Source organism: Hyaena hyaena, unplaced genomic scaffold, assembly GCF_003009895.1.
Source record: "Hyaena hyaena isolate Hyena2069 unplaced genomic scaffold, ASM300989v1 scaffold_11, whole genome shotgun sequence".
NCBI lineage: Eukaryota > Metazoa > Chordata > Mammalia > Carnivora > Hyaenidae > Hyaena > Hyaena hyaena.
Window position 1 is genome coordinate 4,754,552 of NW_024080643.1, and position 27,656 is coordinate 4,782,207.

Genomic DNA, 27,656 nt, shown 5'->3' on the forward strand with positions numbered 1-27,656 from the left:
ATAGCAATTTAGCCAGCGGACACTCTGTAAAAGCCAACTAGTTAGGAGCATCAACTCTAGAGCTGGATTACCAACCAGGGTCAGAGAGACCAAGCTCTTGCATTTATTAACAAAGCTCTCTGCCCGCTGTCTTATTTACATAAGGAAGGTAAGAGTGCCTACCTCATAGAGCTGCCATGAAAACTAAACTGGACTCATATAAATTGCTTAAAATACTGCCTTCTATGGGGCACCTGGGAGCCTCAGTTGGTTAAGGGTCTGACTTTGGCTCAGGTCATGATCTCCCAGTTCGTGGGTTCACGCCCTGCATTGGGCTTTGTGCTGTGCGGAGTCTGCTAGGGATTCTCTCTCTCTCCCTCTCTCTGCAACTCCCCTCCTTGTGCTCTTTCTCAATAATAAAAACTAAAAAAAAAACAACAAAAAGAAAACAAAACCTCATACATAGTAAGCACTCAATACAAATTAGTAACTATTTTACCGCAGCAACTTACAAGTGTATGAGCTGTATGTAGTAAGTCTTCAAGTTTATAAAAGAGCGGTTTCATCTGAAAAAACATGGCAGAACAACACTGCACACTAAAATGACGGTACATTAGTTTACCTGAGCAGTTTCTATTTTCAGCTTGTCAATACTGAGAGTGTCTCTCTGCAATCCACTGGCAGCCAGGGACAGAAGCTGCTTCAGAGCTTTGATGTCTTCTCGTACTTTAAGCATTGCTTTCGAAGACATTCTACTAATTTCTTCCTGTACCTGTTTCTGTTCCTTCACAAATTTCCTAAAAAGATACATAGAACTAAATTTTTTAAAAATACACCTTTGGTTTCCTACAGAAAAAAAGTACATTTACAATAGGTTGGTCAGAGTTCTAGTGTTTTAAGGAAAAATTAAAACTTCAACTACAATTCATATGCTTTTTTCAGAATGACAGTAACAAGAATTTAATTCCTGCTTTCTGCTTTCTCTCTAGTTTATAAAAATATTAACATTTTTACCCAAGTTAAAACGTTTAAGAGGAAGAGACGTTTCCCCCTAAAATACATTCTAGCATTCTTCAATACGATTTATCTAATGTGTGACACACTTACTGGAGATTTTCAACATCCTGGCAGATGACAGGAGGTAGGTTTTCATCCTTCAGTGCTTTACTATCCCTAAGAGAAATGCCACAGATTTATTAAAGCCATTGGGGTTATAAACAGCTGGCGCTGAGTTCCACTAGAGTACATGTTGAGAGAGAAGAAAATAAAGCAAATATTCCCCATTTATATATTTCATGAATGATCTCAAAGCTCTTTATAAAGAACTATAAATTTCCTGACCTTTAAAACAACTTTGAACAACTCACCTGACGTGGAGATATCTTTTCTAAAACAGACTGGCACCTATTCTAAGTACACATAAATGCATTTGACTAAATGTTTAAGAAAAAAATTTAGAAATTCCAACAGATTAAATATTGAACTAAGTTCCCCCAGCTCAAAAATTCTATGAGTGTCATTTCATTCGGTTCAAAAATAGTAAAGGATTCTTTAAAGAGAGTCTACAAAATTTCTCATAATGGGATGCTCACTGTATTTTACTTTATTTTAGAATTTCAATTTGTTGTTCAACAAAGTAAGACTGAGGAATAGCTTAAGGGAATCACAAATATTTAAGGAGGATAGGAATGAGTGAAATCTGGCATGCCGCAATGTAATCATCAGGGAAATTTCACCACAGATTTGCTACTAATTCCTTGCTATAACCCTAGGCCAACCTCAGTCTCTTGCAGCTTCCTCATTTATGTAACAGGACTAAAATATACACAAGATGTTTTAAAGGCATGAACTTGATCATTCATTTATAAATGTTTCATTTAATGTACAAATTAGGTGAGAAAAAAACAAGTGGTAGTAAAAACCATGCTCTTGAAACATATGATGTGTGTGGAGGCTCTATTCCCTCCTTGTCATCAGAAAATAAACGGTACTGGTAGAGTAACTCACAGAAAAGGGGTGTTATATATCAAATTGGGCATAAAGTGTTCCAGAAAGAATCAGTTATAAATTTTCCAAATGATTAAAAATTGAAGATTTGACCATCCCATCATCTTTCCAGAGCATAGGTTTATTATTTTATTTTTGACAAAAGCAGATTAAAGAATTTTTCAAAGAAAAAGAAGCCTATATGGTTTCATTTACTTCCAACCATACTATCTGTCTACGATTTACTCAATAAAACTCAATTAAAATATTTTAAAAGTTAAATTGTGAACTTACTCTGGTCTTGTTCCTGTTTTATCACCTAGAAAATTCAAGAAGCTTCATGTAAAAACCGGTCATTCAACAATGCATTCCAAATAGAAGTTTTAATTTAATGCAAACTAAGGTATCAACAGAAACTGTTCAGCATTTCTTAGACTGCCTCTTAAATAGCACGTGAGGTCATGACTTATCACAAACTAGAATCGTGAGGTCATGACTTATCACAAACTAGAATCGCAGCGCGGCATGTTACGGCATGTTACGGAGATGTGTGTGTACACATAAACAGACAGTAATGCAGCTGACTGTATCTATCTCATTCAAGGGCAAGAATCTTCCTCTTCCAATGGTCTTCCAAAAAAATATTCCTGCCTAGCAGTTTAACTCCTGAAAGTTTTACTTGACACTTTTTTAGGTTAGAATATGAAAATATGTCAGATTACCTGAACGTCTCTAGATATTTTATGAAAGCAGCAAACTTTTTAAAAATGAAGTCTTCAATGTATACAGATATAGCAACAAGTTTCTCACTAATGACCCCTACTTCCTAGTTATCATTACTAGCATATATCTATAGAAGTAGAAAAGTAAAAATACTCCTTCAGCAAAATGCAGTGACTTATTTTCCACTTTTCCAAGATTTCTCACTATAAAGTAAGACAGCTTATTTAAAAACATACAGGCACACACAACACTTAATCCCACCGGAGAACTTCAAGGGTCCCCTCCCAGTCTTTTTCTGCACTTACACACACATTTTTAAAAGCAGTCAGGATTGCTAGAAGTGATATTTCAACACCTTTTCTCAACATGTTATGAGCATTTTCCACATCACTTAACATGACTGTAAATGACCATAAAATATGATGATGTCGTTGTAACAGAACCTTTGTGCCCAACCCTCTTGTTGACATGAGATCTCACTATATAAACAATGCTGCTACAGTCAATGTATTTATCTACAAATACTTGTTCACTACTTTATTTGTATTCAAAAAAGAGGAATTTATAGGTCAAAGATTATTCCAAGGAAGGCCTTTGACGTATTATCGAACTGACCCTTTAACACAACTGTTCCAATTTATCCTCCCAACTGTTATGAATAAGAGTACTTTTCCAAATTGCCTGGGTGGCTCAGTCAGTTAAGAGTCTCTCTCAGTCTCTCCTCCCCTCTGCCCCTAGACTGCTCACGCTCACTCTTTCAAAATAAATGAAAAATAAACTTAAAAAAAAGTACCTTTTCCATCAGACTCTCAGCAATGAACAGCTTTTAAAAAAAGATCGATGCCCGTATTTAAGTGGAAAAGGCCACTTAATTGTAAACCAAATTCATATTTCTGACAGGTCTAAGTAAAATACTTCAAATGTTAGAGAAGCATATTTCTCCTTTTGTAAACAGCCTATTCAGGCTATTTGTGTATCTCTGAGGTATTTTTCTTACCGCTTCTAAGAGCTATTTCAACATTAAATATTTAATTCTTTGTCCCATATATTTCATGTATTTCTAAAATTAGATCCTAATTTTAAGATGCATCTCAATTTCAGAGGTTAAAATGTGAAAATACAAGCATCTAGAAATCAGGCATTTTAATCCCAATTTGTTATTTACTTTCTGCCTTCGTCCATGGGGTTTCTTTTGTTCGCCTCTTTAATCCAACTATAATTTATATTTCCATATTTTGTATTTTACAGATTCTAAGATTCTTCTCCTTCATGGTGGAACCTCTCTGAAGCTGGTGCCCACGTCCTCCAGATGGGGGTCTCCAACTTGGCGAGACACAGTAATAGAAAGCAGGGATTTAATTTTTCCCCCAAATAGTTCAACTTTTTTATTGATGAATGCACTATTTTGCTCTTTGACATTCCACTTTTCTTACAGAGACAGAATCTGTATACAGACAAGCCCGTATCTATAAAACCCAGGTCTGTTTCAGCCCACGAGGGTCCCTGACTCGGTCTCCCTTTGCTGGAACAGCCTCCTACTAGATCCGCGCAGGTCCTCGCCCGCCTGCACTTCCTCCCCCACAGGGCCGGCTTCACACTCTTCCTCAAATACAGCTCTCATGTCACACGATCCACAACAAAGCCCCGGTAGGTCTCAACTGTCCTCCGTGTAATACTAAACTCCTGAACTAACGTGGCACACAAGGCCCTTCGTGACCTCCGGAATCCAATCTTGCTGTCGTGTAGCTACGCTGGTCTTGCAGCGGTTCTTCAAGAGGGCTCAGCTCATCCTCACCTGGCGGTCTAGCTCCAGGCTGCCCCTCCTCACAGAACTTTGCTTCCTAGCACTCTTCACCCGATTCAACCCAGTAACGCAGGTCCAGGCGAACTGATACCGCTAACAGAAAGGCAGAGAAATCCTTCAGGTGAAAACAGAATCCCCCGACACAGAACAGCAGAGTAAAGGGAACTAGACGGGGTACATGAAGTCCCATGCGCTTCCTTCTGTTCAATTCTCACTCAGGTATGAGAGTAAGATGCAGGGGGGAGGGCAGGGGAAAAGAGGGGAGATTAACTCCCTGCATTCCTCTTACCCCTTTGCCTCACTCAGCTCTTTCATATGGAGCCTGACAGCAAGTACAATAAAGAGGGAAGCAGTTTCACGAATAAAAGTAGTTGGAGGGGACCCAGCTGCTCTGGCTGAGTAAAAAAATAAGCTGCTAAAATACCTAGGGTTTTTTCTACATATCTTAGAAAGTTGCTAAGTTGCTACAAAGAAAACTAAGTAAAAACAAGAGATAGACCCCTACGTTTATAAATTAGTCAATTTTCAATCAAAGAAAAATAATCCTAAATTTCCTAAATTTAAAAGGATTTTGCCTGGGGCCCCTGGGTGGCTCAATTGGTTAAACATTCAGCTCAGGTCATGACCTTACTGTGTGGCAGATGGAGTGCAAGCCTGCTTGGGATTCTCTCTCTCCCTGTCTCTCTGCCCTACCTCAGCTCTGCGCATGTGTGCTCTCTCACTCTCAAAATAAAAATAAACTTAAAAAAAAAAAAGATTTTGCCAACTTTTAGGATAGTACTTCACCATGGTATCTCTTTACAATAAAAACCATGTCCAAAACAAAAAGTTCTCACATATGGACACAGTGTAAATTACACCTTCATCCGTTACCGCACTTCAGATCCTTCTGGGGCTTTTAATGCAATATGCATGTATATACCCTAGTGGAGCGTGTTTGCATCAGAGGCAGAAGAGACATTGCAAAACAAAACAAAAAAATCACACACGTGGGACCAACAACACTAAAACACTTTTGAAAATGAATGTGGATTGACAATTTCTAAAAAGAATATTCAGCCTGGCAGAAGCAGAGCGGGAAGGGCATTTTCATACTGGCTGGTGGGAAATAAATTGGTAAAACCTTTCTAGAAAGTAATTTCACAACATATACTAAGAGTTTCTAAAACTGTCTCTCTCTCTAATGATTCAGCTTCTAGGTATTTGTCCTAAAAAATTAACTGAAAATTTATAACAGCAAACACCTAGACAGCATTCACTAAGCGCCTGGTTCTGCTGAAGTTTTATGAAAGTAATGTCCTCAAACCAACATGACAAAGTAGGTACTGTTATTTTGGCCCCACTTTACAGATAAAGAAACTAAAGCCCAGAGGGACAAATAACTTGAGTAAGGTCACAGAGCTTGTGAATAGCTGAGCAGCTCGGAACCCAGGCGATTTCAGCTCGAGTGTACATCTTTAAATTACAATAGTATGCTGCCTTTCCCTGTAAGGATAGCCAATACAGTGATACTTCCCAGAAGACCTAAAAACAAGTTGTTAATAATAGAATGATGGCTGACTAATGATACATCCATTCACAAAACTGATATTAAGTTGCATTAAAATATTTCTAAAGAATTACTGAATTGACCAATGCTTCTGACAGAACACATGAGGAAGAATAGGTTATAAAGCAATACAGCTGAGCTTTGAACAACACAGGGGTGAATGGGTGCCAACTTCACAGGCAGTTGAAAATACACATATAACTTTTGGCTCCCCCAAAACTTAACGACTAATAACCTACTTTTCACCCAAAGCTTTACCAATAGTGTAAACAATTAACACACGCTTTTTATGTTACGTGTATTATATACTGCATTCTTACCGTAAGAGAAGCTAGAGAAAAGAAAATGCTATTAAGAAAATGATAAGCAAGAGAAAACACATTTACAGTACGGCTACTTATTGGAAAAAACCCACGATAAGTTCAGACCCGCACAGTTCAAAGCGTGTTATTCAGGTGTCAACTATGCGTTCGTGATCCCAACTTAAGAATATGTATCAACCTACGCGTGAAGATGGCTACCTAAGACATCTGCACATACAAATCTCAGTTTTCTATAAAAATAAACTCAAACACACACTACATGAACAATTTGGGAAATAAAATACAAACAAATTTAAAAGTCAAAACTTTACTACTTAATATGTACTTAATCCTCCAGACCCAGGAATTTAAGTTACTATAAGGACATAAAATAGGACGTTACTTACTCTTCTTATCTGATGAGCTACTAAAGTCTATACCTCCAAGGCCTTCGTTGCCAGCAGTTGAAGTAGCTGCCGTGGTTCCCAAAGTCAAGCCCAAGGCATTCTGTCCAAGTCCTAAAAATAAGCCAAATATTACATATCAAGTTCACTGAAAGCCTTCATAATTTCACCTTAATGACCAAAGCCCTAAAATGCTTTTAAGTCGGATCCTGGTTTTCTTCATACCTGATTTAAGCAAAGAACAAGAAACAAGTCCAGAGTATGCTCTGGACAAAGACTGAGAGTCTTGCTGGGATTCAATGGTACACGTAGTTCAGATGATATCATTTTATTTATTTTTTTAAATATTTTTATTTATTTCTAGGAGAGAGAGAGAGAGAGACAGCGTGAGCAGGGGAGGGTCAGAGAGAGAGGGAGTCACAGACTGAAACAGGCTCCAGGCTCTGAGCTGGCAGTCAGCACAGAGCCCGACACAGGGCTCGAACCCACGAACTGTGAGATCATGACCTGAGCGAAAGTCGGACGCTTAACCGACTAAGCCACCTAGGCGCCCCTATTTATTTATTTTTTTAAATGTTTTATTTATTTCTAGGAGAGAGAGAGAGAGACAGCGTGAGCAGGGGAGGGTCAGAGAGAGAGGGAGTCACAGACTGAAACAGGCTCCAGGCTCTGAGCTGGCAGTCAGCACAGAGCCCGACGTGGGGCTCGAACCCACGAACCGCGAGATCACGACCTAAGTGAAAGTCGGACGCTTAACTGACTAAGCCACCCAGGCGCCCCAGATGATGTCATTTTAATTTCTTTACTTTCTAGGTAATTTTTTTTAAGTGTAGCTGACACATAACGTCACACTCGCGTCAGGTGTACAACAGCAATCCGACGAGCCTACATGCTATGCTATGTTCACGGCACATGTAGCTACTCCTCTGTCACCATAGAACCTTATTACAATAGCACCGACTATATCCCCTAGGCTGTCCCCTTCATCCCTGTGATCTACTCAGTCCACAACTGGAAGCCTGGACCTGCCACTCCCCTTTGCCCATTTTGCCCATTCTCCTACTCCACCCGCTGACCACCACATCACTCTGCCCTGTGTATTTATGGACCTGTATCAATTTTTCTTTACCAGAAGGATCAGAGGGTGTATGTTAATTCGATACAGGTGAACAATCCATTTTATTTGTTGTTTTTTAAACCCTCTCTACAAAAGCAGTTTTAGCTTGTTATTTTCAGGTGAACACTTCATGTCTTCCAATCAGGCTTTAGAATTGTATACTTTTAAAATCAGATGTGTGAATTAACTTCATAGCAGAATCCTTTTACAACGTATATGTATATATCAAAGCATCACGCTCTACGCTTTAAATATCTTACAATTTTATTTCTCAGCTACACCTCCATAAAGCTAGGGAAGGATGGATAAATAAAATAGTAATGATTTGTAAGGTTTCAGTATTAATTTAAAGCAAAGAGTTTTACTATTGATGAAACTTAAAGAACTGATAGTTGGAAGCCTTATAGTTCAAACATCATCAAGATTTCATACTCCTAAGTTCTTTTCATAAAACTTAAAAAAAAAAAAAGTAGGATTCATTTATTTAAATCCTACCTCACTGACAAAAGGAACTAAAGAGACTATACTTAATCTTAAATCATTAATGTATGCTTGTGAATCAAGTAGCAAAATTTTAAAGACCCTGCATTGGTAAATCTTAGAAATCCTTGCATTCGCAGCTGATACAACTGTGGTTCTTTTTGAACAATATGCTATGTATTTTAAAAACAGAGGAAACAGTAGGATGTACTGGATATGAGCACAGGATGACTGAAAGCTGGATTCAAATACTGGCAATGTGTGGAAAAAAAACCACAGCTAAATAGACGTTAATTTTTTAAAATCAATGGCACCTTTAGGTTAGCATAACCACAAATTAAGCACTAATGTGTGTCTAGAGCTTAAGAAAAATTAGAACAGACCTAAAAATTCATTAGCAGACACAAAAATAATGCTCGACCTCCCCTTTCTACTATCTTTGTGTTTTGCTCTCCTAGGAATCTTTGGGAAAGATGTTGAAATATTTACCCTGCAAGGAAATGTATGTTAGTCATCCAGTGACTGTGGTTACTAGAAGACACTCTGAATACCTACCAGGTTCGACAACAGTGACAAAGATAAGTATTTGAAAGATCAAAGCTAACCTGAACACTACAAATTTCTACAGGTTATCCTGACAAGCTCCTTTTTCCCTTTTCCATTGACCCAGAGTTTCTTCATTAAATTATAGTATTTGAATAGAGAACACAAAAGAACCATAACTTTAACAGAAAACTCTCCCACATACCAATTATTAGACACATATTAGGTGTTCAGCAAAACTTCTGAAAATTAAATAGCCATTATAAATGAATGTATGTATTATTGGAAATTCTGTGATTTCAACATGTTATCAACTTTCCCTAGCTCATAAATTAGGTTAGGAAGCAGAAACATTTTTTATTAATTTTTCTAATGTTGATTTATTTTTGAGAGAGAGACACAGAGCATGAATGAGAGAGACACAGAGCATGAGTGGGGGACGGGCAGAGAAAGGAGGCACAGAATCCGAAGCAGGCTCCAGGCTGTCAGCACAGAGCCCGACACAGGGCTTGAACTCACAACCATGAGATCATGACCTGAGGTAAAGTTGGATACTCAACCGACTGAGCCACCCAGGTGCCCCAGCAAACAGAAACTCTTTCCTGGGGGGGGGGCATGGGGGGGCAGGAGAGAAAGAGAACACAAGCAGGGGAGGGGTAGAGAGAGGGGGGAGAAAGAATCCCAAACAAGTTCCATGCTCGGCACAGAGCCGGATGTGGGGCTTTATCCCTCAACTGCAAGATCAAGACCTGAACTAATATCAAGAGTTGGACACTTAACTGACTGAGCCATCCAGGCACTCCAAACAGAAATTCTTGATTCTAAGTGCTATGTGAGATAATTATACAATGTCTTCAAATCAGAGGAAAGCTTTTCTCACTTCCACTTAGCCTCACTGGCTTTCCTGCATTCTATTACTGTATTACATTATATATAGTATCATGTTTCCTCTATTATAAACCCCTAATATTCAAAACATCTGCAGAATCCTTAATACGAGGCTAATTCCAAAATAAGCATGAAATGAAAAATCAATCCAAGATAGAAAACATTAAGTCTTCTCTGCCAAGTGAATTGATACTTTAATATTTTGCCTGACTAGAATAAATTTAATGTTGTTTTAAAACTTTGCTTTCAGGGGCGCCTGGGTGGCTTAGTCGGTTAAGCGTCCGACTTTAGCTTAGGTCATGATCTCGCGGTTCGTGGGTTCGAGCCCCACGTCGGGCTCTGTGCTGACTGCCAGCTCAGAGCCTGGAGCCTATTTCAGAGTCTGTATCTCCCTCTCTTTCTGACCCTTCCCTGCTCACGCTGTCTCTCTCTCTCTCTCCTAGAAATAAATAAAAATATTTAAAAAATAATAATAAAAAATAAAACTTTGCTTTCAAAACATTCTAATACCATTTCCTGATCTATTTAATGGAAAGCGATTCTTACAACCAAAGCTTAAAAGGTCAAGTTGTCTTACAATGAATTTAGATACTAAATGATTCAGACTAAGCAACTGCCTTTTATGAAAAAGACAAGTTTCTCTAGAATAGTTTACTCCTCCTTAAACAGGCCCCTCTTTGCTTCCTTATCTAGTCAGTCAATACTGAGGGGCCCCTGGGTGGCTCAAATGGTTAAGTGTTCTACTCTTGATATCAGCTCAGGTCATGATCTTGCAGTCATAAGATTAATCCCCACGTCAGGCTCTGTGCTGGGTGTGGAGTGGGATTTTCTCTCCCTTCCTGCCCCTCCCCCGCACATGTGCGCTAAATAAAAAATAAATAAAAATACTGAGGAGCAGAAAAATTTATTTCTACATGGCTACAATGTCTAATTATGTATGAAAAACATTTTTTAATTCAGTATTCATACTAAACAAAAAATCCATAGGTTAAAGGAAAAAAATGATCTGTTCAAAAGGCTAAAATACAGATAAAGTAAATTTAAGTATAAATATTTACTATTTTTGGAAAGTAAATACCATCAATTACCTGATGTTACTGTATTCGAACTCTGGAAAAGCGAGCCTCCCAGACCAGCTAAGGCTCCCCCTAAAGAGAGGCTTGTTGATGCAGTAGTAGTTGTGGCCGTTGTTCCACCCAAGTTATTTAGGGTAAATCCTGTAGATGCTAGACAAAAATGCAATTGTAAGGTTTCATAAGGAAACATGTCTAAGAACATCAGAGAAAATAACACTTCCTAAAAAAAACAAAACCAAAAACACTCCATGTCCGTAATAAAATTCACTTAGGAAAAACTACTCATTAAAGATAAAATACACACACACACACACACACACACACACACACACACCCCTAAGAATAAAGAGAAATAGTACCTTCAGAGTAAAAACCGAATGACAGAAATAAGAGTTTTGGGTAATACTACAATGGTGTCAGGTAAGTGACTGCAGACAATAGAGAGTTTTTCAACCCAGGACATCAACTTCGTCTTTGAAATGGAATGAATCCTAAGCCAGGCAATGTTCATGCAAATTATTTACCCTTGCCTGTCACCAAAATGCTCCTTGAAAACAAAGTGGATATTAATAATTTTACATTTTGCCTCTCGCCCGGTCCCTGCTGTGCTCTGTAAATCGAGACTAACCTCCAAGACAGCCCTGCTGCTTTTAGGACCAGTGATGACCTTCTTCACAAATCAGTAATTTACTAGGTCGAAACTGCTTAATGGCTGAAATAAAAACTCTCCAAACTGAAGTTATCTTTAATAAAGGTGGACACCTACGTTCACTAACCACAAAACAAAATAAAACTCCACCATAAGATGTGGCTTCTTCTCTTCTGCCTCACCTGCAGGAGTGGATGTGAGAGCAGACGAAAGAGTAAGACCACTCGCTGAGGTAGACGCGACAGGGAGAGCAAATGGTGTGGCAGAGGCGGCAGGTTTACTGAATCCCAAACTGAAACCCGTTGTAGACGCAGATGTCGTGGCTGGCGTTCCTGTGTCAAACAAACAAACAAACGGACCCTATTTTACCATAACCGTGTATGCATTATACAGTCTCAATCAGGACCCCTACAAGACAGAGTCTCTCTACCCTTGCAGATAGAACAAGGATACATGTACTTGTAGTTGCATAAGAAGTAAAATATAAAACCTGGGACTAAATCAGGACAAATACTTAAATGATGGTCCTGTGATTTAAGAAAAGCAAAAGAAAAGTCCAATCAATGTGATAACGTTGAAATCCAATTTCAGTGCCACCCCTGAATTTACCTAAAATAGCATTTACCCTTCCTTTATACTCAGGAGAAAAATACCGCTCCCAACCGAGGCTGATAAACCACGCTTCTCTCCCGCTTCCTCTCCTGTGTCTCTGTCTCTCCCGCTTCCTCTCCTGTGTCTCTGCTTCCGCTACTCCTTTCAGTCTCCTTCTGTCCATCTCCTTGTCCTTCCTCTGTTTGCCTCCTAAATGGTGCTGCCTGTGGCCGCCGGCCTGCTTCCTTTCTTCCCAATTGAAGATTTTCAACCAGAGACATGGCCTAAAATTACACCTCCCAGAGTCACCCCTGCCCAACTCTACCTGGATGTCCCTCTGCACCTCTGCACCTCCCTAGACAAAACCACCCCTAACCCCCTGCCAGGGTCCACTCAGTTGCCCGTGCCAGAAACCACGACCGTCCCTGAGGCCGCGACGAACCCTACTCCGGAAACATCCCTGGACCATAAGCATCCTCAGAAACCTTAGCTCCAACCATCTGCCTCTCAAGAACTATTATCACAACCTCTTAATTTGTCTCTGTGCTATCAGGCCTTCTAACCTCTATTCTTTGAATTATTTAGTTACTTTAAAAACAAGAGGTAATAGCAACAAGAAATAATACCCTGCTGACTCTCCCTGACCGAAGGCTCCCAGGAGCTCTCTGCCATCCCCACACCAGAGCCTAGATGGCTGGCGCACAGCCACCTCTCCTGTCTTGTCCCAACCTGCTCGTGCAGCCCCTTCTCTGTACCATTCCCACCTCGGAATCCTACACTCTAAGAACCAAGTATTTTTCTTATTTCCCTGGATCCCTTTAAAACTGGGCCTTTGCACTTTCCGTTCCTCCAACAGGAATGTTTCCTGCCATCCAAATAAACTTCTACTCTTTTCTTCCTCTTCCTTCCTTTGTGCCTTTCATACCTGTTAAAGCATTTATCAGATCACACAAGACCATATTATTACACCTGCCTGTCACCTTCCCCTCGTAATACAGGGAATGCTTTGCTCAGGCCCTCTGTAGTCGACACCGTCAGGACATCCTCACCACCAGTACCATCACCACACCGACAGCTAATACTAGATGCTCAAAGCATCATGTATACCTAAGGACACACAGCTAGGAAGCAGAAGCTGCTCAAAAATATTGAATGAAGAAACGTATAACCACCTGCATTCTGGCTTCCTCTGAGAGCACAAAGAAGCCAGAAGCTAAGCTTCTGGATTGTCCTTACCACAACCAGAGGTTCCTGCCAGAGTACAGCACTGTGAAATCCTGTATGGGTCCCACCGTCACAGAAAGTAAAAGAACCCAACTGCTTGCCCTTGAGGCCAATCCTGTCCAAACTTCTGGTAGTAAACAGATGTGTTATGCTTTCTGCTGATATCAGGTGAGTAGCATCCAAATGAAGAAAGTCCACCGATCTTTATTTCAACGTTTTCTTTAACTTTAATAACTTGAATTTTAATTGAGGTTGCTCACTGTCCTTGCACGCGTTCACTTCCTGACATTATGAACCGCCGTCTTAGTAACTCAGGGCCCAGCTGGCGTACCACTACACAGAACTAGCATGTTTTGGAGCCAGAAGGGAAGCCAAAACCTTTTTGGTCCAAAACCTTCACTTTATAGATAACTAAAAGCTGCCAGACACTACATGACTACCTAAGGCCTCACAAGGACTTGGAGGTGCAAGCAGGGTTTAATCCCAAGACTTCTGACCTACAGTGTGGTGCTTTTTTCACTACAAGAACTCAAATAACTGCAAACTGCAATGTGGAATTTCCACAGAAAAATCATTTCTGTGTTTAAGGCTTTTATTCTGAATTAAAGTCACTGACTGTTTAAAAAACTCCCAATACTGAAAGGTTCTGTGAGGAGTCGGTGTCCATGATTCCTTACATGCTTCCTTCTATACCCCAGCTCTGTGAGATACTGAGAAGAGTAGAAAACCACAGATCTGGGAACTTTCCTCAAAAATTCTTACCCAGAGTTAATCCTGTAGTTATAGTTGTTGCTATTCCTGGGGACAAAAAGAGAAATAAAATTTAATTCGTCAGTGGAAGATGGCATTTGGGGGTTATCACAAGGGCAGACTTAACCATCTTCAGGGCGTGGTTACAATACTCAGACGGCCAGTATCTCCCGCCATAACCCCTAACACAAATGTTCTTCCTACACCACTGGTTTTCATATCATAAGCTGTATGTGACTTTGATTAATTAGGGAATAAAATTTATAAAATGCAAACAACTAATGCTTGTAACAAACTTAGGCAAGGAGAAGAAAAAGCTACTCCAAGCAAAACACAGAGCTATCTCAGGGCGCTCACTGGCTGGTCTCACATTTACTCCTGCAGTTCTTACATTGTCTATGTGTGGCCGTGAAAAGGTGCAATCAAGGCTGGAAGGTCAATGCAAAAGGCGGTAACAGAGACCAAGAGGCCCTGAGAGTAGAGAATAAAAAGTCAATAAGGAAGTAAACTTTTTAAATGGCAGTACCAGTGAAATATATTTTTAACTTGATAAATACCCATGAGTACTAAAAACAACTTATTATTGAAATGTCTACCAGAAACCTTGAACTCTCACCCTTTTCCCAGTGAAACAATTGTTTTAATAATACAAAAACTTAAGACATGTCTTAGGAAGGTAAATTATAACATTATAATACAATAGATGCGAACTCTCTCACATCTGCTCAATTAGTTCAGTCCAAATGGGTAAACTTATCTTGACTAAGGTAAAATGCTGCATTATATAATCTAATATAAAAATTAAGTTACTTTAATTCATTATATTTAAAGAGCTATACCATCTTTGTGTCAAATACACTAAAAAATTTTTTTTCTTAAGAGAGATCTTATGTAATTCTTTAAATGTGTAGGTTTTCCTTCTTTATACAAAAATAGGTTATAACCAAGCTGGGCCTATCACTGGTCCTTAATTCCACATCCAATATATTTTTTCATCTTAGTATTTACCATTTTTTAGCTCCGTCACCAAGGACAATCCTCATAAAGGGAAGAGACAGAGAACAGAACTTGAAAACGAACAGCCCACACCTACTCCCTGCAAACGTGATGACCCTGCTCACCTGCATTTGTTCCTCCCAGAGTGAAGCCAGTGGTAGATTTCGGTCCAAAGAGCCCGGTTCCAAATCCGCCCGAGGAAGCAGATGTGGCTGCAGGAGCGGCGGTGCTTCCAAGAGTTCCAAAGTTGAGCCCCACCGAAGGGTTGCTTGTTACAAAAAACACAAAGTCAAGTCTATTAGAGCCAGTATCTCTTTAAGAAAAATAAAAGTTCAAGGTTCCCTTCGTTCATTTAACATATGCAATATGCCCCCATAGAATACGAAAGGAACTATTTTTAGCCCACCAAACTCAAATATTTTCCTGTTCTCTTTAAAAATCAGTCACATATAAAAGTAGCCTTAAATACAATAGGGGGGTGCACCCGGGGGACTTGGTCACTTAAGTGTCCGAATTCAGCTCTGGTCACAATCTCATGGCTCTTGAGTTCGAACCCCACATCAGGCTCTGTGCTGGTAGTGCAAAGCCCGCTTTGGATTCTGTGCCTCCTTCTCTTTCCCAAATAAACATTTTTTAAAAAAGTAGCATATTTTCTACTCTACTAAAATACAATACTGGCCTTCAAAAAAAAAAGCATAATCCACAGCGATTAGGATTTCAGATCCCAAGTAACCATAAACAGTATCACACATATTCTGCTTTCAGAAGTTTTATTGAAACCTAGCATATTTTGGGGGCGCCTGGGTGGCTCAGTTGATTAAGTGTCCGACTTTGGCTCAAGTCACGATCTCATGGTTTGTGAGTTTGAGCCCCACAACGGGCTCTGTGCTGACAGCTCAGAGTCTGCAGAGCCTGGAGCCTGCTTCGAGTTCTGTGTTTCCCTCTCTCTCTGCCCCTCTCTTGCTCACACGGTCTCTCTCTCAAAAAAAAAAAAAAAAGCCCACATAATTTCAAATGGCCATAGGGAAATCTTATGAATGTGGATCATTTTCTTCTTGAGTGACTCATGGACAGTTCACATTTCTAAACACAGTTGTTCTTCCCCAACTACTAATAACATAAAGGAAGATAACATACCCAGAAATAGAAAAGTGCTCTTCACTACCTCTCTATAGCTATACTACCCTATTCATGGAGTTGGGGTGAGGGGGCGAGGAGGGTGCAGTCAGTTATCTTGCCACAAAACAGCAGTAAGAACTGGCAGTGGGGGTGAGAAGAGGAGACGGCTCAAAGGTAACCCGGCAAGAGTAAAATGCAAAGCAAAAGTACCCTCGATCCAGACTGCGTTCATCACCAGAAATTCTCTTCAGGGTTTCTGAAAGCTGAAAAAGAACAGCTGATAATAACAAGTGATGTGAACAAAGTTCACAACTTTCAACTGTTCTTATCAAAATTCAGGGGCTTGGGGCGCCTGGGTGGCTCAGTCGGTTAAACATCCGACTTCGGCTCAGGTCACGATCTCACAGTTGGTGGGTTCGAGCCCCACGTCAGGCTCTGTGTTGACAGCTCAGAGCCTGGAGCCTGTTTCAGATTCTGTGTCTCCCTCTCTCTCTGACCCTCCCCTGCTCATGCGCTCTCTCTCTCTCAGAAAAAGAAAAAAGAAAGAAAAAAAAAAACTCAGGGGCTCAAACTTGCTATCTAAAATCTTGACAATCTGCTACTTCAAAAATTGTGTAGGAGAGTTAGGAGAGAATATCTCAACATGTAACAATGGGAGACCCCGTTCATCCTACAGAGGTACCTTTATCACTTCTCCCTCACCTTCACACAGACATAATCACCCTAAGAGAAGCCAAGGTCAGGTTTAAAAAGTTTAAAAGTCTGGGCTGTTTCCACTTAAAAAAGCCGTAGCGTTATGGTCGGGTTCCAGCGACAGCACCCCAGCGTCCTCATACCTGTGTGACCTTAGTTGGCCTTCATGATTCTCTATTTCCTCACCTGCAAAATGGGAATATCAGTGCCCACTTAACAGATTTTTTGCAAATATTAAGAGACTGGCAAATTAACTTCACTCAATAAATGTTACTACTGTCATCATAAGAACACCTATAAATTCAACTAAACACATTATGTACAAGGTATTATGCCAGCTAATCACTGTGAGAATAGAGAACTTACTAAGGAAGTAGAACTTGAAATCAGTCATCAACACTGAGTAGGAAAAAAAGCCTATGCCCTCTTTCTTAGTTTATCATTGATTTCAAAACGATTTCCATGAGCACAGGTGTATGTGTATCCCAGGTGTGAAGTACAGAGGGCTGGCAGAACAGGCCACAAGGTTTCACCAACAAAGGACAAATCTTAAACACTTAATCAACTGAATTAAAAGGGTATTCTAGGGGGCAACTGGGTGGCTCAGTTGCTTAAGTGTCCGACTCCTGATTTCGGCTCTGGTCACAATCTTGTGGCTTAGGAGCTCAAGCCAGGTGTCAGGCTCCCTCGCTGATAGCACTGAGCCTGCTTGGGATTCTCTCTCCCTCTCTCCCCCTGCCCCTCCTCACCCCAGAGCACTTGCTCTCTCTCTTTCAAAAATAAACATTTTTTTGTATTTAAATAGACACTCTTGGCAAATTGTGCAAACATCAAATTAAGAAAATATTTATTATGCTCCCTGTCTTCCAAATAAATCAATGACCCCGTTTGGTTTTACTGTCATTCCATAAATATACAAAAGACGTACAGTGAAAGTATGTATTTTTAGACAATTAAAATACTTAAAATTTCTCGGTAACTGAAGACACAATGAAGTGTTTCATAACTAAATTTGAAAACATTACCAGAGAAATACATCAAAGTGGTATCTTCTTACTTAGAAAAGTAAAAGAGAAAGTTCTCTGTGGCAGAGAAATTTACTTTATGAAAAACAAAAGCCACCCCAGACATAACCAATTTTTGCCTCAACCTAGCCTCAACCTTATCTGCCAGCGACTCTTTAAGATGTGTTCAAGAAAAGCCAAGTTGACTCCAGCAGGTCAGGAATACTCTTTTAACTTCTCCAGCATGTCCTAATGTGGACTTAGGGGGTAACATTCACCGAGTGCTTCCCAAGTGCGAGATACGGTGCTAAATACTTTTACATGCTTTATCTGACAACTCTGTGGGGTAAATATATTATACCCCTTTTCCAGATGTGGGAACTGAGGCTTCGAGAGTAACTTCGCTAAAATGATTCACCTAAAGAGACCAAGTCACTAGATGGCATAGGGGTAGTTAGGCCTTCCAACCAGCACTCCACTAGACAGATGTCAGCCTGCCTCCTTTCATTCACTTATCTAAGCCTTTCTAAAGACTGAGTGCGTGTTTCTAGTTCATTACTAACAACTCCTTTCCTCAGTCATTCAACAAGGATTTATGAAAGCCCTTTTCATGTGCCAGGACTTGTCACAGGGACTGAGGACAGAGTGGTAAATAAGACTCAGATCCTGGCTTCAGGAAGTTTCCAGTGAGAGAATGAACCAATCATTCATTCACTCACAAAATATGTACTGAGCTCCACTGTGTCCACTGAAAAAACAGTACGAAATGGTCTTTGCCTTCAAGGGGCTTCCATTCTATTGCTGGGATCAGAACATAAGTCAACAAAACACTTAATGAACTGATCACAACTGTGCTAGGCGCTGTGTCACAGGGTACTCTGAGGACGTTTCTGTCCTCTACACTTGCAGATCTAAAAAGACCTCTCTGGATAGGTAAACATTTGAGTCCTCAAAGTAGACACTAGCTGGGCACCCAAGGTGGTTGGGGAATTCCAACAGGAGGGAACTGATCCAAGAGAGAAGAGGTTTGGCCACGCCCACCTGAGGAACTAAGAAAATACCAAAATTGCTACAGGAGTGTTTTTCAAACTAAGATTAGGACCCATCGAAGTATAACATCAATTTAGTAGATCACAACCAGCATTTTAAAAAACAAAATGAAGCGGCGCCTGGGTGGCTCAGTCCGCTAAGCGTCAGACTTGGCTCAGGTCATGATCTCATGGTCCACTGAGTTCAAGCCCAGAGCTTGGAGCCTATTTGGATTCTGTGTCTCCCTCTCTCTTTTTCTCTGCCCCTCCCCCGTTCACTCTCTTTCTCTCTCAAAAAAACAGACATTTTCTTTTTGAGAGAGAGAGACAGAGCATGAGTGGGGAGAGGCAGAGAGAGGAGACACAGAATCTGATGCAGGCTCCAGGCTCCGAGCTGTCAGCACACAGCCCAATGGGGGCCTCGAACCCACGAACCGTGAGATCATGACCCAAGCCAAAGTTGGAAGCTTAACTGACTGAGCCACCCAGGAGCCCTTAAAAATGTAGTTTTAATTAAAATATAATAACGAAATGGAACAGAACAGAAAACATCAGTGTCTCAGGTAAGGTGAGGGCGAGTATCTTTCTTTGAAATTTAGCTTCAGTTACTTGTATGCCTGTATGGGCTGGTGACAGAAAATAATTCTTTAAATACATCCGCATCACTGAATTGAAGCAAGCTGAGAAGAGGAGAATATGGGCTCAGGATGAGTCTGAAGAGGTTCCAGATTATCTGGGTCTTGCAGATTATGGTTAAGATTTATTTTTACTTCATTCCGAGGATAATGAAAAATCATTAAAAGGAGGCAATTGGAATTTTTAAAAAAATCACTCTGGCTATAATGTGGTGAAAAAAGATGGTCATCAAAGTAGATTTTTGAGACAGCAACTAGGAACCTCTGAACACATCTGAGGAGGAGAGGACGTTATAGTTTTCACCACACGAGAAGGATCACAGGTGGAAAAGCTGGCCGAAATCACAAGTACTTTAGGAGAGCAGGACTCTTATTTATCTGCCCCACTAAAACAGAGCCTCCTCGGCAGGAGTGTGTTCAATAAACACGTGTTCCCTGAATGACCAGTGCCTGTAAGAGGCTGGCAGCAACTGGAAAGGAAGCAAACGGAAAGGGAATAATTAAAAATTATGAGGCTTTGCTGATTCAGTGTGCAGAGTGAGAGAAAAGGAGGTGGTATTCAAGGAGAGAGACTCCCAGATTTTATAGTTGACTACGCAGTCTGTGACCACCCCTTTTTTTTTTTTTAACACAAGAAGGTTACTTTTGCCCTTTTAATCTACCACCGCATTCCTCAAACTTCACAAGACACCTTGAAACGCTTTCTAGGCATTCTTCTCGACTTAACTCCTCCACGTTTACCTTAAAAAAGACTGAATTCTGGGGCGCCTAAGTGGCTTAGTCGTCTGAGCATCCGACTTTCGCTTAGGTCATGATCTCGCGGTTCGTGGGTTCGAGCCCCGCGTCGGGCTCTGTGCTGACTGCCAGCTCAGAGCCTGGAGCCTGTTTCAGTCTGTGACTCCCTCTCTCTCTGACCCTCCCCTGCTCACGCTGTCTCTCTCTCTCTCTCCTAGAAATAAATAAAAATTAAAAAAAAAAAAGACTGAATTCTCAAGATTAAATCTGTCATCACAAGGATCTCTAGCCATTCTAGTGGCCTCTGGACCTCTGCGAGCTGTTTCGCCCCCATCTGAGCTGGTGGTTTAGCAGGTGGCACAAAAAACGAGAAACACGCTTCACTTCTGAACGTTAAGTAGACGACGGTGTGAGTCATGACGACGACAGCTCGCGTCCACTAACCTGCACACCATGTTCAAAATCATCACCAATAAATGCTGTCAAAAAGCGTCTAAAACAAGAAACAACAATAACAAAGGAGAGGGTCCCATGAGGTTGCATAGACCTGAGCTCGTTTAAAACCCCACGAAATCAGTAAGCACTGGAATGTCCCAAACCGTATACCCCGCAATGAAACCCGAATTCTCGGCGAGACACTTTTAACTGTCCTTACAATTCTGTTAACTTTGTTCTAAAGCCCCAAATAAGCCCCAAAGTCGTCCATTCGCCCCCCATTCGCCCTGTCCCCGGGCTGCCGCTCTCGGGCTCGGAATGACATCCCAGGCCCTTCCACGCAGCCTGACCCCCCCCCCCGACACCCCCCCCCAACCCCCTCGGTAGGAACAAGGTGTGAACGTGAACCATCGTGAACTCTGGGACCTCAGCCCCGAGCCCTCCGCCCTCCTGCCGGCCAGGCCGCCGGGGGCCCGGCAAGGCGCTGAGGACTTCGAAGCCGCCCAGGGCACGTATCGCTCTTCCAGGCCCCCCAGGAAGGAAGCCAGGGGGCGGGGGGGGGGCAGGGGAGGGACGGGCCCAATCACCGGAGCCCCGAGGGGAGGCCCCGGGCCAGGAAGGCCAGGACGTGCGGTTACCTAGACGCCCCGGTCCCGAAGGAGAAGCCGCCGCCTGCGCCGGTCCCGCCGGCGGCTACGGTGGTGGAGCCCAGCGTGCTGGTCCCGAAGGAGAACCCCGTGGACATGGCTGCCGGGTGCGGCGCCGTCAGCAAGCCGCCAGGGCCTGGGCCGCTCCTCCTCCTCAGAGCCAAGGCGGGCCGGGCAGCATCGCTCTCACCCAGCCGCGACCTGGCGGGAACTTCAAGTCCCAGCGGCGGCGAAGACAAGGCCGAAGTGGGTGGGGCAACCACGCGAGAGCACGTTCCGGCGCCCGCGCGCGCGCACGTAGCCCACCGGGAGCGAGGCCGCCGCGCAAGGCGCCCTGGGATGGAGCGGGGTCGGCGCCCCGCGCAAGGCACCCTGGGATGCGGTGGCGTGGGCGGGCCTCCGGCTCCCCTACGGAGTTGGCGCCCAGCTTTACAGAGGCAAGCGGAACCGACTCTTTTTTAGTTGCGTATCCGCATGTGTGTTGAGTGAATCTGTGCTTTATGGTTGTTGAGTCTCAACTATTGCTTATGTCCTTTCAAACTCTCCCGCAAAGATTGTTTCTAATTACCATTTTATTGAACGGGTGGTTAAATTTTTTTTAATTTTATCATTTTTTTTTTAAAGTTTCTGAGAGAGAGAGAGAGAGACAGCGTGAGCAGGAGAAGATCAGAGGGAGGGAGACACAGAATCTGAAGCAGCTCCAGGCTCTGAGCTGTCAGCACAGACCCCGACGCGGGGCTCGAACCCACGAACCTTGAGGTCGTGACCTGAGCCGAAGTCGGACGCTCAACAGACTGAGCCCCCCAGGCGCCCCTGAAAGGACAATTAAAGACCCTCAGATATTAAAGAACAGGTCAGACACGAAAGTCAGAAACCAAAACAAATCTAGAGGGAGTAGAGAATAATTTGGGAAGCAAAAATAAATAAGTTTATTTTTCTTTTGCTCATACCTAGAGAAATGAGATCCACAAAATCAGAACAGGGTGCTACAAAAAAGTTTTGGAAAAAAGGGAAATGTGTGTAACAAAATGAACTCTAAGCCTGGGAGGAACAGCATTCCGTACGGTAGGCACAGCTAGTGCTCAGATCTTGGATTCTAATATTATGCTCCAGTTGAAGGGACTGGCCCTCCTTGAGAAATTATTAATTCTTAGAGTCGCGGTGGAAAAGATGCAAGATGAGCCTGGAGCATACTGTGGTGCCAGAAAGTAAGGAAGTGCTCACAAAAGCCCCGCCTGTGTTGATGAGACCCTGTCAAAGGACATAGGAGCCAAGTGAAAGATTTCCTGATGGCCAAAAAAGGAACAATTCAAGCAAGAAACTAAGGAACTCTCAGATTATAACCAAAAGTGTAAAATGAGCATCCATGAGTCCATACTGATGTAAACCAATGAGTGAATGAATGAATGAATAAATAAATGGGGGAAACTAGAAAAATATCTTCTGCAGAAGAATTCCAAATCATTTATATAGAAACACTATCCTTACAAGAAGGCAGGAACAACTCCCTACTCTATAAGCTGGACTGTGAAGAGTGAGCTCTTTCAAAAAAAAAAAAGACAGTATAGAAATAAGGGAAATAGTAGCTTTATGGAGGAGAAACTTAAACATAACCTCAGTCAGGTGATCACGGTGAGCATCAAGACTGACAAATCATGTTGGGGCTTATGTACCCTTGATATAATGGGATAAAAATGGCATTTTATCTCTGTGATCTTCCTCCCCCAAATCCTTAATCCTAGTTTATCTATGAGAAAAACATTAGACAAATTCCAGTGCAAAGGCATTCTACAAAATACCTGACCAGTACTCTGCAAAACTGTCAAGGTTATCAAAAGACCAAGATTTTCAGAAACTGTTTGTCAAGACATACGTGGCTCCTTAAAGTAATGTGGTATCCTGGATGAAATTCTGGTATAGAAAAAGGACATTAGATAAAAGCTAAAGAAACCTGAATAAATTATGAAGTTTAGCTATTGAAAACATATCCATATTGGTACATTAATTGTTATAAACATACCATACTAAAGTAAGATATTAATAAAAGAAGAAACTAGATATGGGGTATGTGGGAACTGTCTTTTCAATTATTCAGTAAATCTAAAGGTGTTCTAAAAATAAGGTCTACTTAAAATTTAAGAACTCTTGGAAATTAAAAACATAACTGTGGCAATTAAAAAATATTAGAAACAGGGGCGCCTGGGTGGCTCAGTCAGTTTAGCATCCGACTTTGGCTCAAGTCATGACCTCGTAATTTTTGAGTTCGAGCCCTGTGTCAGGCTCTGAGCTGTCAGCACAGAGCCTAGGGCCTGCTTCAGATTCTGTATCTCCCTCTCTCTGCCCCTCCCCTGCTCATGCTCAATCTCTTTCTCTCTCAAAAATAAATAAAAGTATTAGAAAAAGAAGAGTTCACCATGTTCTCAAAACACTGAATGGAAATAAAAGAGAAAACCAAGTTTCCTTATTTTATTTAATTAATTAATTTATTTATTTACAGCTTATTTATTTTTGAGACAGAGAGAGACAAAGCATGAGTGAGGGAGGGGCAGAAAGAGAGGGAGACACAGGATCTGAAACAGGCTCCAGGCTCTGAGCTGTCAGCACAGAGCCCTACGCGGGGCTCGAACCCACGAACCGTGAGATCATGACCTGAGCCGAAGTCAGATGCTTAACCGACTGAGCCACCCAGGTGCCCCGCAAGTTTCCTTATTTTAAAATATCCGATCATGGGGGTAAAGAGATCCAAAAAGCTTCCTGAGAAAATAAAGTAGGTACACCCAAAGGAAAACAAAGTCATCAGATTTCTGATTATGTACCTTGGAAGTTAGGATGTGTTTCTAGGAGCTCTCAAAATCCCAAGAGAAAAATTTTTTCCCACCACAGTATTCTAGACCTAGCCAAACTATCCATCAAAGATTTGTCTTTTGTCTTATTTCAGGAAGTCATTAAAGAACAGAACGAAATAAATCAAGAAGAATACAACGTAAGATCTAGGAATTCAACACAAAAGATTAATCAAGACTTTTCCCTGGCTGATGGTGGAGGGGAGTCCTAAGATAATATCCATTCAGTAGGCCAGAGAACAACTAGAACGGCCAGGAACAAGAAGGGAAGAGGCTCTTAGAGATATCTAGGGAGTTCTAGAAGTATGTCTTGAGGAAAAACAATGGAACTGAGAGATTATCTGTCAGAGTTAACCATTAGGAATTCTGGATCTAGTGTGAAAATACTTAACATGAGAGAAAGAAAACTAAGCAAATTACTCAGAGGCAACTGAGCTAGAAAAAAAATGCAATTATATAAGAAAGGAAATGTAAGTAGAGTACTTAATTTGGATTAGCAGTGAACAGTCTATATGAATAATAATGAAAACTTGAGTGTGGATTTAGCTTTTTTGAGGTGTTAAAACTCTAGGAAGACAAGAGGAAGGGGGAATGTGAGTCTGGGACCAGGGGATGCTCTGCAAGAGCTAAATTCCGACCTTAGGTGAAGGAAGAAACTGAAAAAAATTACCTAAAACTGAAAAAGAAATCAAGAAACAGTCCAAAAACTATATTACTTAGACATACAAAGACAAACATAGAACTAAAAACAAGAAAAAGACAAAAATCAGAATGAGTGCTTTGGGAAAGTAGGAATCGTAATGGTAATATAACCAAATTTTGTTATAAGCTTTATGCTACTCTTGAATATTTATTTGTTTGTTTGTCTGTTTGTTTTAAAGTAGGCTCCACACCCAGTGTTGGAGTCCAACGTGGGGCTTGAACTCACAACCCTGAGATCAAGATCTGAGCTGAGATAAATCAGACACTTGGCCAGCTGAGCCACCCAGAGGCGCTTACGCTTGAACTTTTAAAAAACCATTATACATTACTTTGAAAAGAAGTTAAAATTTCTTTTTTTTAAATATTTTTATTTATTTCTAAGAGAGAGACAGCGTGAGCAGGGGAGGGTCAGAGAGAGAGGGAGACACAGACTCAGAAACAGGCTCCAGGCTCTGAGCTGGCAGTCAGCACAGAGCCCGACGCGGGGCTCGAACCCACGAACCGCGAGATCATGACCTAAGTGAAAGTCGGACGCTTAACCGACTAAGCCACCCAGGAGCCCCAAGAAGTTAAAATTTCTTACTTCATAGTCTTTCCCCAGTTATGAAAATATCATAACTTGGCAGAAGAATGCAGAAAGTATACGAGTTCTGTTTATAAACTAAACATCCACATCATGAAACACCCATATTGTAACCATCACCCACATCAAGAAACTGAATGCTGCAAGCAACTTAGAAATTCTTTTTATGCCCTTTGTCAATCGCACTCTAATGGTAACCATTATGCTGATTATTGTAAGAATATATTCTTTACTTTTCCTTATAGTTTTAGCACCTACATGCTCACCCCTAAACGTAGTTGAGTTTTGCCTATTTTTTAACTAAAACATAAATGGAATCACAGCATATGGTTGTTTTGTGTCTTGCATCTTTTGTTCAACACTATGTTTATGATTTTCATCTTTGCTGTTATATGTAACTGAAGATTGTTCATTTCCATTGCTGCATATTATTCCATTTTATGACTATATCACCATTTATCCATCTATTCTACTATTGCTATTGTGTATAGTTTGGGGCTATTATAAATGGGGTACTATAAACATTATTACACGTAATGTTCTATAATATACTGTTGCATATACACAGTACACATAATATACTGTTGCATATACATAGTATACATAATATACTATTGCATATGCTTAAGATTCTCTAGAGCCCACATTTAGGAGTGAGTTGATGGTTCATAGGCTATGTACGTATTCAACTAGATAAGGTGATGGTAAACTGCTTTTGGAAGGCTTTGTAACAAATTACACTCCCACAGCAACCATGGTCTGAGAGTCCACGCTGTTACGTATCCTTGCCAAAACATGTTACAGTCAAATTTTTTTTTTAATTTTCCTGATTAATAATAAAGTTAAATATTTTTACATATGTTTATTGAACTTTTGGACATCCTATTTTGTGAAGTCCTGTTCAAATGTTTTACCCATTTTTCTGTGGAGCCTCTTTTTATTTAAATTTGAGAGACAGAGACAGAGCTTGAATAGGGGAGGAGCAGAGAGAGAGGTATCTGATACACAGTATCTGAAGCAGGCTCCAGGCACAGAGCCTAACGTGGAGCTCGAACTCACGAGTTGTGAGATCATGACCTGAGCCGAAGTAGAAGTCGGATGCTCAACCAACTGGCCACAAAGGTGTCCCGGAGCCTCTGTCTTTTAAAAATTTATTTACAGGAGTTCTTTATATTTTCTGAATATGAATCCTTTGTATATTATATGTGTTAAAATGCCTTTTACACTCAATGGATTGCTTTGTACTGCCTTATTGTTGTCTTTTTTCCTTCAGGAATAGAAAGATACAATTTAGGGGTGCCTGGGTGGCTTAGTCGGTAAGTGTCCGACTTTCACTTAGGTCATGATCTCGCGGTTCGTGGGTTCGAGCCCCGCGTCGGGCTCTGTGCTGACTGCTAGCTCAGAGCCTGGAGACTGTTTCAGTCTGTGACTCCCTCTCTCTCTGACCCTCCCCTGCTCACACTGTCTCTCTCTCTCTCTCTCCTAGAAATAAATAAAAAACATTAAAAAAAGAAAGATACAATTTAAATATAATTCAATTTACTATCTATAATGTTTTTTAATGGTCTGTTTTAAATATTTTTCTCCATAATAAAGTCATGAAACTATTCTCACCTAACCTCCAAAAGTTTATTATGCTTATTTGGGTCTTCAATCAACATGGGAATGCACAGCATGGGGTAAGCATCACATTTGATCTTTTTACCATATAGATACCAAAGTTTCTCAGCCCCATTCACTGAAAAGAGGGTTTCCCCACACTGATCTGCAATATCACATTTTTCGTAAATCAGATATCTATATATGTGGGTTTATTACTGAACTTTCATTCTGTCCCACAAGCCTATTCGCCTATTCTTACAACACACTACCTTAGTTACTATAAATTTATAATGTCTGAAAAATTCCTTTGGGAAAATATTGCTTTCTTGTTCTTCCTCAAAATTATTTTTAGTCCTTTACATTTCCATATATATTGTAGAATAAGCTTATCACACATACATACTGACAACTCCCCACCGCATCCAAAATATACACACACACTAAGCCTATTAAGATAGTGATTGGGACTACGTTGAATTTGTAGATAGGTTAGTTTGGAAAGAATTTATATGTTTTGAAATTGCGTTTTCTATTCCATGAACATAATGCACCCTTCCATTTATGTAGGG

The 27,656-nt window shown here is 41.0% G+C and overlaps 1 protein-coding gene across 3 annotated transcripts in view; it reads right to left on the bottom strand.

Annotated features, from left to right (window-relative positions):
- The window catches only part of NUP58 (nucleoporin 58), a 53,871-nt gene extending 32,239 nt beyond the window's left edge, over window positions 1–21,632 (bottom strand). The window contains exons 1-9 of one of the 3 annotated variants that reach the window (XM_039254912.1): window positions 21,349–21,632; window positions 15,187–15,329; window positions 14,078–14,113; window positions 11,683–11,832; window positions 10,864–11,001; window positions 6,751–6,861; window positions 2,260–2,284; window positions 1,087–1,152; window positions 602–776 (exon numbers count right to left, since the gene is read on the bottom strand). In XM_039254912.1, coding sequence (XP_039110843.1) covers window positions 602–776; window positions 1,087–1,152; window positions 2,260–2,284; window positions 6,751–6,861; window positions 10,864–11,001; window positions 11,683–11,832; window positions 14,078–14,113; window positions 15,187–15,329; window positions 21,349–21,455 — 951 coding nt within the window. In that variant the 5' untranslated portion in view covers window positions 21,456–21,632. The remainder of the gene's footprint in view (window positions 1–601; window positions 777–1,086; window positions 1,153–2,259; window positions 2,285–6,750; window positions 6,862–10,863; window positions 11,002–11,682; window positions 11,833–14,077; window positions 14,114–15,186; window positions 15,330–21,348) is intronic. The other 2 variants (XM_039254899.1, XM_039254905.1) reach the window with 2 other exon arrangements.
- Window positions 21,633–27,656: the final 6,024 nt, after the last annotated feature.